Source organism: Loxodonta africana, chromosome 15 (assembly GCF_030014295.1).
Source record: "Loxodonta africana isolate mLoxAfr1 chromosome 15, mLoxAfr1.hap2, whole genome shotgun sequence".
NCBI classification, from domain to species: domain Eukaryota; kingdom Metazoa; phylum Chordata; class Mammalia; order Proboscidea; family Elephantidae; genus Loxodonta; species Loxodonta africana.
Genome location: NC_087356.1, coordinates 15,202,648 through 15,216,343, shown reverse-complemented (window position 1 = coordinate 15,216,343; position 13,696 = coordinate 15,202,648). Strand labels below are relative to the sequence as shown.

At 38.8% G+C, this 13,696-nt stretch overlaps 1 protein-coding gene across 1 annotated transcript in view; it reads left to right on the top strand.

Moving 5' to 3' along the window:
* CDC16 (cell division cycle 16) overlaps window positions 1-11,955 on the top strand; it is a 34,660-nt gene extending 22,705 nt beyond the window's left edge. The window contains exons 15-18 of the mRNA XM_003413625.4: window positions 2,359-2,420; window positions 3,521-3,656; window positions 5,282-5,372; window positions 11,467-11,955. Coding sequence (XP_003413673.1) covers window positions 2,359-2,420; window positions 3,521-3,656; window positions 5,282-5,372; window positions 11,467-11,726 — 549 coding nt within the window. The 3' untranslated portion in view covers window positions 11,727-11,955. The remainder of the gene's footprint in view (window positions 1-2,358; window positions 2,421-3,520; window positions 3,657-5,281; window positions 5,373-11,466) is intronic.
* Window positions 11,956-13,696: the final 1,741 nt, after the last annotated feature.

The following is a 13,696-nucleotide window of genomic DNA, read 5'->3' as shown; positions in this document are numbered from 1 at the left end:
TTTACTGTACTTTACCTTTCAATGTTTGAAAATATTTAACTAGGCTCTGTTGTGCAAAAGGTGTAACCATGGATTTGTGTTCGTGAATTAACTTCCCAGCAAGGAAGGACGTATGTACATAGATATTATTTTAAAATAATGACTTTAGATACTGTAAACTTCCACAGGTTGGGATTTTCATATGAGTACTCTCCTGATTCCTGATTCTTTTTCGCATACCTGTCTTGTTTTATTCTATTCTGATTGTACCACCCACTTTCTTACTTTTGTTTGTGCACAGTTGTCCACAGTTGTCTGTCCTTTGACCGTTGGCTCTGTTAGTCTGCCTGCCAGATGGCAATTTGCCTGTCCTCGTAGACGTAACTTCTTAAATTTTTGTCTCCAATTAACTGTTCTATGACTTCGAAAAATGTTGTATTTCCATTTGTTTGCACATGCTTGTACGTATAGCATGTTCTGCCTCAGCTGAGTCTCGGGTGGTTCCGTATAGAAAATGTGGTCTTGTTAATACAGGGCTGCCATCTATCGCCTTGCCAATTTTCAAGGAATTGAACGCCTTATGGCCTTGCTACTCAGAGTGTGTTTCTTGGCTCAGCAGCGTCAGTATCACCTGAGAGCACGTTAAAAGTACCAAATCTCAGGAATTACCCTAGACCTATTGAATGAGAAGCTGAATTTTAGCCCAGGTGTTGCTCATGCACAGTAGTTTGAGAAGCAGGACCCCCAAGCCACACCTAAAAGGGAAGCAATATTTCTTTGATGATTCAGAGGGCACTTTAGAATCTTACCAAAATTTAATTTAAATGTGGAAGTGCAATACTATTGAAGTGTCAGAATCAAACCAAAATCAAACCCTTTGCTGTCAAGTTGATTCCGACTCATGGTGACCCTATGGAATAGAATAGAATTGCCCCATAGGGTTTCCAAGGAGCGGCTGGTGGATTCGAACTTCGGTTAGCAGCCAAGCTCTTAACCACTGTGTCACCAGGGCTCCATAAAATGTCAAAATACCCATTAAAAAATGATACAAAGAGGGGAAAGAATACTGTTTGACTTTAGTTATAAGCTGCAGCAAATGTCAAAATAGCCAAAAGAAGGTAATAACATCTAAGTGTAATTAAAGGACCTGTTTTTCATTCACATGGGCTGTGCCTCCTTGAGCCATTCTCAATACAGCTGAAGAGGTGAGGCTCACATTTATTTATTTGTTTAGTTGCCTACTGTCTTGTAGGCTCTGAACTAGACATTGAGATGCAACAGGAAACTAGGTTGATATTTCCTGCCATCAGATCTACTGGGGAATGCAGACAAGGAAATTGGCAGTAATAATAAAAAAAACAAAAAAAATCTGCGATTTGGGAAATAAAGGTACCCACATCTAGCGACAGTTAACCCAGTCTTGAGGATCCAAGGAGGCCTTCCGGATAAAATACCTTCCCCACACCGTCCTGAGGTCTGATGAAGCATTAACCAGATGAAATGAGGGCAAAGAATGTTTTAGGTGTCAAGAATGGCATGTGCAGAGTGTGGTGTATTTCGGAAATTGGAGCTAATTCAGTGTGGCTTGGATTTTGACTTCACGGAGAATGTTAAGGAATGGGGCGGGACATTTACGCAAGGGTCGTTAAGGGCCTTGAAAACAATGGTAGAGAGTTTGCACTTTACCTGAGAATGGTGGGAAAACAGGAGTTTAAGCAGGGGCAGCATGGTGAGACTTCTATGATTGTGGCCCCAGAGAGATTTTTTGTGAGTGGGGAAGGTCATGGCCCCAAAGAGACTTTTTGGACTTGGGAAGGTAAGGATTAAACAGGCTGGAGTTGTACTAAGGAGGTAGAATAAATGAGGCTCTCGGTGAATTTGGAATAAGAGATGTGAGAGAGAGGGAGGGGTCATGGATAACATCAGCCTGGTAGGGCACCTAGAAGGAGAATGAGACTGGGGATCTGGGGTGGCAGGAGAGACAGAATAGCTTGGTGGGTGACACATTGAATTGAAAGTGCTGGTGAGAGTTCTAAGTAGAAATACCTAGTAGGCAGATGGTTATAGAGATCTAGTGTTTTAGAGAAAAAGGGGTCTGGGCTGAGGTACAAAATTTGGCCTTGAGCATGGACAGGCTATTTGTGCTAAGCGCTGGAAATACAGAAATTATGCAATTCTGTGGTCCCATCCAGAAGGATGGAAAGATGAGGAAACCAGCACGTATTCTTGCTGAGTGCTGAGGTCGAGGCACCCAGCTGTACAAACACAGAGGAGAGACACCCAGCTTGCATAAATTTATGTGAGAGAATTCAGTGCAGACAAGTGAAGTTGAAAAGTGAGGTCTGGAACTCATGGGTTTGATGCTGCTTTATGTTTTAGGTAACAGTTGACAAATGGGAACCTTTGTTGAACAACTTGGGGCACGTCTGCAGAAAACTGAAGTAAGTCAAGTAGAGCATTTTCAGAAATAGACTTCGTGACTAACGGTTTACTTGATTTTGTGTAGCCGTTTCTGTATTTTTATTTCATGAACCTCTTCAGCTTTCTTGTTCTTGGCTGCTCAGATATAATAAACATAAAAACAAGTATTGTTTTTCTTATCTATCTCTGTTGGTTTAATTTTATTTTTGAAGCATATTAATTTAGAAATTATCATTACTTCTAAATGAAAAAAACTAGTGTTCAAAATCAATTGAGGAGAATTTAGACAGTAGGATCTAATTAAAACAACGTCCATATTCTGACTCAGGTGGCAATTAAAAAGTGAATTTGTCAGTTAAATAAGTTTGGGAAGCTCTGAGTTACACAAAATTAGCAAGTTTTTTTAATTGCAGGATTTTCTGGACTCTTGTGCATTTCCCAAACTTAATTAAAAACAATTTTTTTTTCACAAAAGATTTTCCAAGGAAAGTATCCCAAAGAACTTTGGAAAACATTGTTCTGAGTAACTCTTTTGGACTTTAAAGCAGAACTCTTGGTTGTTTTTAACCACACCTGATGTCAGACATTTACCTTTCCATAAAAGTGTGTCATAAAAGGACACAGGCCCAGGAGTCAAGGATTGGGGTTCTAGCTCCAAAACAAAAAAACCTGTTGCCGTCGAGTCAGTTCCGACTTAGAGCGACCCTGTAGGACAGAGTAGAACTGCCCCATAGAGTTTGCAGGGAGCACCCTGTGGATATGAACTGCTGACGGTTTAACCACAACGCCGCCAGGGCTTCCAGTTCTGGTTCCAGTCTCCAGCTAAGTATCAAAAGTAATACGACAAGATCCAGGTGGAGTCCCCTCAACCGACTGAGTGAGCATGCCAGGAAAATACATGTCAAGGAGCTATTGAGATACATGAAAGTGGAATATAGAGGAAAGTGACAGTCTAAACTATTATTCTGACATAGGAAAATATTTCTTACATTTTTACATAAATGAGTAGTCATCTTAGCAGTTTAGTAATTTTATGGTAATCATTGATTATTTCTTTTTTTCTCTCCCTTCTCTCTCCCTCCCTCCTTTTCCTCGCTCCCTCTCTCACCTTCTCTCACAGAAAGTATGATGAAGCGTTGGATTACCACCGCCAGGCTCTGGTGCTGATTCCTCAGAACGCGTCCACCTACTCTGCTATAGGATATATACACAGCCTGATGGGCAATTTTGAAAATGCTATTGACTATTTCCACACAGTATGTCTTTTGTTTGTATCTAACTTTAGATCTGGTTAACGCTTACTACTACTTTCTGAAAAGATCTTTTCTAGGCAATATTTTCTTTACCGTTTTAAAATTCCTTATGCTACCTTGTATTTTATCCTTCTCTTTGCAGAGAAAAGCATGTGTGTGTTTTATAATATTCATTAACTTAGAAGCAAACATAGACTTGTCATAAATGTGCAATGAGTCATATAATGTTAATTTGAGTCGGGTGTTATGTTTAGGCTGGGGAGTACAGGAGTGTCTATTCCACAGCGAAAGCCCTGTCGCAGTTCCCAGTCTTTTATTCATGACTCTTATAATTAATTTCCTTAGATCAATTTAGTTGACGTACAAGATAACCTGCATTTATCACAAAGAATCGCTCCTTAATTCACATACCCACATTTCATCAAATCTAAGACACCATTCATAAGTGAAATGACCACAAAAACAGAAAAAATGCTGACAAACTTTAACATAATACTTTCCTATCACTTAAATTTTTTGCACTTAGACAAAGTGCTCCTTGGGCATATTGAGACGTAGGTTTTTATCAGCTGTCACTCTAGTACAGATGTAAGAAGAAAAATGCAAGTGAGATAAGTTGGTTACTCAGTTCCTCACAGTGAGCACCTGATTATTCTGACTCACGTTTGTACCAGGTGATCAATACCCTGTTTTCCCAGAATATTATCCTAGCGCCATCACACACGTTCTACTCTTGAATTTTTCTCCAAACAATAGACGACTGTTCTGCATATTTTGGTGTTGCCACTCTCTTGATCTTACTAGAAAGTGTGAACAAAAGGTTTTTAGACAACAACTAGGATTCATGTATCTTCTCTAAGTGTTGCGTCATGGTTTGTTAACCAAAATGTCAATAGTCTGGTCATGCCACCAGGCACAACAACCAAATTCACACTGCACGGGCAGTGACATCCATGTCATGGCTGCTGCCTGGCCATCTGGCCACAGCAATAGTAAGAAACCATCAATTGTAAGACATCCTGGTTTCAGAACTGTTAAAATTTGAAAAAAAATGTAAATCTTAGAATCAGTGAAATAATGATATTGGAAGAAGAGATAAAATATGAGGAAATGCAAATTTTCAAAGATAAATACATGAGTAATAGGTTCATAACTGATTTTCAGGGGTTGATTAAAGATTTTCAGGCCATAACCCTAGATGGAGTTTCAAAGCGCCTCTATGATGAACAGAATACTAAGCTAGTCAGAACTTTGGGCTGAGCAAATTTTCTAATCTTGTGTAATCTTTTAAATATGTATGTATGAATAATGTATAATTTACCTTCTGTGATTTAATTCATATAGAAGACTTAGAGGGCTCTTGTGGGGTGATAGTTTTTTAGTCTTTTTGGAAGGGGAATTTCAAACATGGAAAAATAGTGAAATGCACCCCCATGTACCTGTCACTAACTTCAAGTTATTATACTCACGGTCAGTCTTGTTTTAGCTGTAGCCCCACTAACAGTCCCTCTCTGCTTCCACCTTCGGTTCCTTGGAGTATTTTGAAGTGAATTATATAGGAATATTTTTAAACAAAAGAGAAGGAAACACATTTTCTGCTAATAACCGTGCTGAATATTTTCTGGCAGGCACTTGGTCTCAGGCGAGATGACACATTTTCCGTTACAATGCTTGGTCATTGCATTGAAATGTACATTGGCGACTCTGAAGCTTATATTGGTAAGATTGTAATTATCCTTATTGGCGTTCTCATCCATTTTTTAGGTTCTTTCTCTTTGTAGTCCATCTCTGTTTAGATTTCTCAAGTTCTTCTCTAAGGCTCTGAGTTTCTCTCTCTAACCTTTCTAACTACATTAATATCAAGAAATTCCATATATTTCGCTAGAAGAATGCTGGGGGAAGTAGTGACACATCAGCTGTCCATTCTGTTTTGAAGTTGAACTCTTCCTGTGTGTAAAATACCGTTACAAAACATATGTGAAGTGCTGTGTTGCAGGAGAATCAGTCCAATTACACAATGGAAAAACAAGTCTTAGAGACATTTTTCTAATGAACTTGAACGAAGGGACTCGGCCTTAATATATTATAATGCAGAGTATAGCATAATGTTAATCTCTGCATTTCAGGGGAATATTAATAAGTTGCGTTACATTTACATAACTGACGTGTAATTTTTTTTTTTTAATGATAAACAAGTAGTGAGATAAGTTTAGAGGGTATTACTGTAATTTGGCACTTGTTTAGCTATGATGTAAGGAGTGTGCATAGAGGTTAAAAAGTGAGAACGGGACCTTAGGTAGACAAAGATTTCTTTAACAGAACGTAAAACCAAAAAAGGAAAAAAAATGATAAATTGGACTTCAATAAAATTAACAGCTATTGTTCATCAGAAAACAAAAAAGTGAAATGGAATGCCATAGCCTGGGAGAAGTTACTCAACACAAAAAGAACTTGTATCTAGAATACAAAAACCCCCTACAAGTTAGTAAGAAAAAGTTGAACAGCACAATCATAAACTGGGCAAAGTATTTGAACAGGTGCTTCATAAAAGAGGATCTCTAAAAATTATTACTCAAAATGAAGATCATCATCACTTACCGGAAAAATTAAGACTATAATGAGATACCACTGCGCACCCACCAGAATGGATGAAGATTAAAAGTACCGATGACACCTTAGTGGAACTCACACGTATTGTTGGTTATCAGTGGGGTTATAAATGGGTAAAACCTGTTTGGAAAACCATTCAGCATATTCACTAAAGTTAAAATCAGGCCTCCTGCATCAGTTATCTGTTGCTACTTAACCACCCAAAACTTAGTGGCTTAAACCAACAAAGATGTATTATTTCTCACAGTTCTCTCAGTTGATTGGATGCTTCTTTTGCTGGTCTCGCCATGGGTTTGCTCATGCCACTGTAGTCAGCAGGTGGCTTGGCTGGGGCTATATGGTCTAAGATGGTTCACTCATGGCTGGGATCTCAGCTGGGATAGCTGGAACAGCTAGAATGGCTGGGCCTCTCTCCACGTGGCTCTTTTCCTAGACTTCTTCATAGCATGGTAGTCTCATGGTTCTAAAGGACCAGAGCTGAGGCTTCACGACCTCTTGAGACCTGACTTGGAAGTTGTACAATATCACTTCCACCACCGTCTGTTCATCAAAATCAGTCACATAACCATGATAATCTCAATCAATGCAAAAAAGGTATTTGATAAAACCCAATACCCTTTCATGATAAAAACACTCAACAAACTAGGAACAGAAGGGAAATTCCTCAATATGATAAAGGGCATTTGTGCAAAACCCATAGTAAGCATCATACTCAATGGGGAAAAAAACTGAAAGCTTTTCCATTAAGATTAGGAACAAGACAGTGACATCCAGTGTAACCATTGCTATTCAGCATTGTATGGAAGTCCTAGCCAGAGCAATTAGACAAGAACATGATATAAAAAGATCCAAATTGGGATGGAACTGGTAAAACTGTCCCTGTTTACAGATGACATAATCCTATATATAGAAAATCCCAAAGAATCCGCAAGAAAGCTATTAGAGCTAATAAATGAATTCAGCAAAGTTGGCATGGTACAAGGTCAACACAAAAATCAGTCGTGTCTCGATGTAACAGCAATGAGCAAACTGAAATGGAAATTGAGAAAACAATTCCATACACAACAGCATTTAAATGATCAAAATTCTTAGGATTAAGTTTAATTAGGGGGGTGAAAGACATACACTAAAAACTATGAAATATGGCTGGAAGAAATTAAAAACCAAAAAAAAAAACCCATTGCTATTTAGTTGATTCTGATTCATAGCGACCCTGTAGGACAGAATAGAATTATTCCATAGGGTTTCCAAGGGATGCCTGGTGGATTCGAACTGCCGACCTTTTGTTTAGTAGCTGTAGCTCTTAACCATTATGCTGCCAGTGTTCCCGAAGAAATTAAAGAACTAAATCAGTCGAAAGACATTCCGTGTTCATGAGCTGAAAGACTAACATTGTTAAAATATCAGTACTACCCAAAATGGTCTGTAGATTCAATGCAATTCCTATAAAAATTCTAACAGCCTTCTTTGCAGAAGTGGAAAAGCCAATCCTCAGATATGTATGGAACTGAAAGGGCCCCCGATAAGGCAAAGGAATCTTGAAAAAGAAGAACAAAGTTGGAGGACTCACATTTCTGATTTCAAAACATACTATAAAGCTTCACTAATCAAAACCATCTGTGTATTCTGGTAAACGCACAGACTAAAATCAAAAACCCCAAACCCATTGCTGTCCAGTCAATTCCAACTTATATGGACCCTATAGGGTAGAGTAGAACTGCCCTATAGTGTTTCCAAGACTGTAAATCTTTACAGAAGCAGACTGCCACATCTTTCTCCTGTAAAGCGGCTGGTGGGGTCAAAGTCCGAGTGCTTAACCACTGCGCCACCAGGACTGGTACATATAGACCAGTGGAATAGAATTGAGAGTTCAGGTATGAATAAATGGTTTTTTACAAGGGTGCAAAGTTCATCCAATCGGGAAAGAATAGTCTCTTCAATAAATGGTGCTTTGTCAACTTCATCTCCACATGCAAAAAATGAAGTTGGACCCCTACCTCACACCATATAAAAAAATTCAAATGGATCAGCGGCTTAAATGTAAGAACCCAAACCATAAGACTCTTAGGACAACTCATAGTAGTTAATGGTTCAGGACTTAGTTTTTGACAATGAGTTCTTAGATATGACGCCAAAAGCATGAACAAATGAAAGACAAAATTAGATAAATTGGACTTCAGAAAAACTAAAAAATTTGTGCATCAAAGAACTTTATCAACAAAATGAAGAGACAAACTACAGAATAGGAGAAAACGTATGGGAATTATATATCGGGTAAGGGTTTAATATCCAGAATATACGAAGAATGTTCCTTAGAGGCAAGGATGGCGAGACTGCATTTTACATAATTTGGACATGTCAGGAGGGATCAGTCCCTGGAGAAGGACATCATGTTTGGCAGAGTACAGGGTCAGTGGAAAAGAGGAAGACCCTCGACGAGGTGGATTGACACAGTGGCTGCAACAATGAGCTCAAGCATAACAACAATTGTAAGGGTGGCGCAGGACTGGGCAGTGTTTCGTTCTGTTGTGCATAGGGTCGCTATGAGTCAGAACCAACTCGACGGCACCTAACAACAACAACGAAGAATTCTACAACTGAGCAACAAAATGACAAGCAGCCCAATCAAAAAACAGTCCAAGGACTTGAATAGGCATTTCACCAAAGAAGATACACAAATGGTCAGTAAGCACATGAAAAGATGCTCAATGTCATTAGTCATTAGGGAAATGCGAATCAAAACCACAGTGAGATACCACAGCACACCCACTAGGATGACTATTATCAGAAAAATAGAAAATAACAAATGTTGGTGAGGATGTAGAGAAATTGGAACAGCTGTTCATTGCTGGTAGGAATGTAAAATGGTGTAGCTGCTGTGAAAAAGTTGGACAATTCTCAAAAAATTAAAAATTGAATTACCATATGACTCAGCAATTCCATTCCTAGATATATACCCAAATGGCTTGGAAGCAGGTGCTCAAACAGGTAGTCGTACACCAGTGTTCATTGCAGCATTATGCACAACAGCTAAAAGATGGAAACAACGCATGACCGTAAACAGATAAATGGATGAATAAAATGTGGTACATACGTACAATGGAGTATTATCTAGCCATAAAGAGAAATGAAGTCTGATAGATGCTATGACATGGATGAACTTTGAAAACATGCTGAATGAAATAAGAGACAAAAGGAAAAATAAATTCTTAAATGAAACATTTTGAATAGACAAATACATAGAGACCAGAATTTTTTAGTGGATACCAGGGCAGGTGGGAGGGGAATTGGCAGGTACTGACGGAAGGAGCACTGAGTTTCTGTCAGGTGATGAAAAATTTGGGAATGAATGAAGGTGGTTGCGCAACAGAGTGAACATAATTTCACTGATTTGTGTGTGTAAAATGGCTGAAATGGCAGCATTTTTGTTACATATTTCACTACAATAAAAATTTTTTTAAAAGCTAAGAAGCCAGTCATAAAAGACCATATATTGGATGAATCTGTGTATGTGAAATGTCCAGAACAGACAAATCTGTAAACACAAAAGAGTAGATTAGTGGTTGCCTAGGGTTGTGTGTAGGGATTTGGCGCTTGGGGAATGACCACTAATAGGTACAGCATTTCTTTTTGAGATGACAGAAATGTTCAAAAATTATTGTGATGATGGCTGTAGAACTCTGAAAATACTAAAAAATAACATGGAATTGTGCCCTTTTAAATGGGGGTAAATTGTATAACCTGTGAATTATATCTCAACAAAGCTGTTATATATGTTTAAGAAAAGCAAGTCACATAACTAAGCTTGGAGTCAGCGGGGGAGGGGCCTAATAAAAGAGTTTGGATGCTGAGATGTGATTCATCGGGGAATGTTAACGTAGTCTACCATGCTGGTCTACGATGTAGCAGTTCATAGAAACACCGAACAGGAAACAACCAATGTCCACTGATAGGAGAAAAGAGGAATAAATTGTGGTGTATTGAGGCAATACAGTAATGCATCACAATGAAAAGAACCAAGTACTGAGTCACGCACTAGGATAGATGAATCTCATTCTGTCAAAAAAAGAATACATACGAATTAATTCCATTTATAGGAAAATTAACATAAGCAAAACTAGTCAATGATGGTAGAAAATTCAGAATGATGACTTCTAGCTGGGGAAAAGGTGGCAGTATTAACTAAGATGGGCACAAGGGAATCTTCTAGGTGCCAGAAATGTTCTGTGTTTTGGTCTGCCGGTGATTGTGTGGGTATATAAACATATTGCTAGTGTAATTCACTGTTTGTATGTTACAGCTCACTTAAGAAGAATTAAAAATAAAACAAAAAAAGCAGCGTGAGCTCTGACGCCCTAAAGACCCTGGGTTATCTCAGCTCTGCCACTCAGTAGCTCTGTCACTTTGGGACAGGTCTGAGCCTCATTTTCCCCATTTGGTCAAGGAATGGCTGTAAGGCTTAAATGCAAAAGTTATGTAAATCTGAGTTAATCTGGAAATACAGTAATGAGCAAAACTGGCAAGTTCCCTGTTCTGGTAGAGGTAACAGTCTTACAGAGGAGATTTCCAAGTGCATCATTGATTCCCTAAAACTAGTTTTTTAAGGGAAAGCTTGCCTGTCATTATTTGCCAAAACACCTGTTACTAAAAGCTATTAGTTTGAGCTGTGTAAAATTGCCATTTTCTGTGAATCAGAAACAATTGAACCTAATACATCTGGTCAAAGTCTCTCTTATCCATCATTCTTAAGATTTTGTTACGTGGAAACTGTTTTCCTTTATCGTGGTTTCTGTATGCATAAGATTAGTGACTGGTCAAGAGGCATACTGCAGACAGCCCTTGTCTGTGACTGCTAAGACAAAGGTTGTCCATAGCTCCATTCGGATCCTGGAGGCTTCTGGAATGTGATAACTGCCTGAGCCACACCGGTACTGAAGCTACATGTGCCTCTCAAAGCCTTCTCAGCTTCTCCCTTGATGGTGATAGAAAAGAAAGGAAAAGGAAGAAAATGGTTGGGAGAGAGGGTAAAAGATTTTTGGTTTATTTTTTAATGGGGAGTAGAACTTTTTATTTTCTCCTTCTGTTCTACGTCTGTGCTGTTAAAAGTACAGTTTGACTGAACTGATAGAGGCAGTGCTGTGTAATGTTGGAAAGGACGGTAAATGGATGAATTTCAGGTTCTAATTGCAGTATTTCTTTTTAGGAGCAGATATTAAAGACAAATTAAAATGTTATGACTTCGATGTGCATACAATGAAGACACTAAAAAACATCATTTCACCTCCGTGGGATTTCAGGGAATTTGAAGTAGAAAAACAGACTGTAGAGGAAACGGGGCTCGCACCACTGGAAACTTCAAGGAAAACTCCAGATTCTAGGCCTTCCCTGGAAGAAACCTTTGAAATCGAAATGAATGAAAGTGACATGATGTTAGAGACATCTATGTCAGACCACAGCTCGTGATTCCCAACAGTGGTCCAGCTTCCAACTTTGTCATAGTGTGGGTTCGTATTTTCTCACGTCCTTGTCATGTTTTAAGAATTTCCTATTTTTCAACATGAAACCAAACTACATCTCTACATTGAGGAGCAGAGACCTGCCTTAAAGACTGAGTAGCACACCTTTGCAACAGATGTTTTCTGACCCTACAAGATAGCTCTGTGTTGTGGAATAAAGAATGATGAAATTGCTATTTATTTGATTCATTAATTTGCAAAAGAGAAGTTTTCTGAAGATGAGTTTTAAATCACTCTGATAGCTTATTTTCTGACTTCTAGGATGTGAGGTAAGGAGAACCCTTTACAGCTCCGAGAAGCACAGTTCTTTAGTATGGCTTATTTCTTCCGTTAAGGAGCGGCTTTAGCTCTGACAATGTTTGCTTGTGTTCCCTCAGAATAACAGTGATGCTCTACCTCAGGATCCAATCTTAAGGAATTTCATATGGTTCATAGCAGCTTCTAGAATTTATTGAGTAGGTTATATTTGAACTGTGAAATTGCCTGACAAACGTCTTCTTCCATGGATGGCGCATATGGGGCCCGTTGTGCAATGCTTTTTAGTTTGCGTAAGTTAGGAGGCCCTTGTACAGCTGAATAACTTGCCCAGTCTACCTCTGTAAAGCCTTTTGTGAAAGAGGCTTTTGTCTTTACGGACTGTAACACCTCAAGGGTGTAACCATTTTCCCAAATATATTCGCTTTTAAAATAATCTAGTAACTTGAGTGACAACGGGAAATACCACCTCTAATCTGACATAAACACCAATGTTCCTCTTCCAACTTCACTTCCATTTTCAGGTAATACTCTGGTTTCCTTGGTTTCCTCTGCAGCCACCCAGTTAAGCCCTAAGGTGCTTCTCCCACACTGCGTGTGATACGACTGTTGGCTTTCAGAATGTATGTGGCCATGTAAATTATTTTGTTTTCTGCATTTACATTCTTCAAATATGTGAGTTTGTATAAAGCATTTTCCTTCATTTGTAAGGATGATGCTACGTAATCACAACACAGGCTTTTGCATTTGGAATTCTTAGCCTGTGACCGTAACAGAGAAGGATTTTGCTATTTATCTTTTATAGCCTTGGCAGCTTCTATTTTATATATAATTATTTTTTTTAAAGAGATAATATCCAGAGAGAGCATTTTTGTAAAGTTCATAGATTAAGGTAGTAGTACATAGTGGATGTGAATATAAAGTCTCCCCCTGTGAGTATATAAAATGCCTATAGTCAAGTACTAAGATTCTTAGTAGTGTCTTAATTAGAATGAAGTTACACAATGTGATCTTTTATGAAAAACATGACTATTTCTTTGCTACTTTCTTTTTCTTTTCAAATATGCATGGCTTTTCCTTTATTTCTTTATTGTTTAATTGGGTGTGTAATCTGTCCAGAACGGCTAAGTCCTGGGAATGCATCTGTGAACAAGATGGACATGGTCCTGTTCCTCAGGGAGCGTATACTTTGAAGTGAAATACAGACATTCAACAAATTACAAGTGCAGAATGAAGAGTGTTACACATGAAAACCCTGGGTGTTCCTGGAGCATGGAGCATGTATACATGTGTGTCTGTTGGAGGAGTGAGGGAAAGGATGGTCAAGGAAGTTCTCTGAGGAAGATGATGTTTGAGCTGTGCTAAGTCATAAAGAATAAAACTGTGTGGGGATGGGATTGCTGTTGTTAGGTGCTGTTGAACTGGTTCCGACTCATAGCTGCCCTACGCACAACAGAATGAAACACTGCCTGGTCCTGCGCCATGTCCACAATCGTTACGCTGGAGACCATTGTTGCAACCACTGTGTCAGTCCATCTTGCTGAGGGTCTTCCTCTTTTTCACTGACCCTCTACTTTATCAAGCATGATGTTCTCCAGGGATTGATCCCTCCTGACAGCATGTCCAAAGTATATGAGGCGCAGTCTCATCATCCCTGCTTCC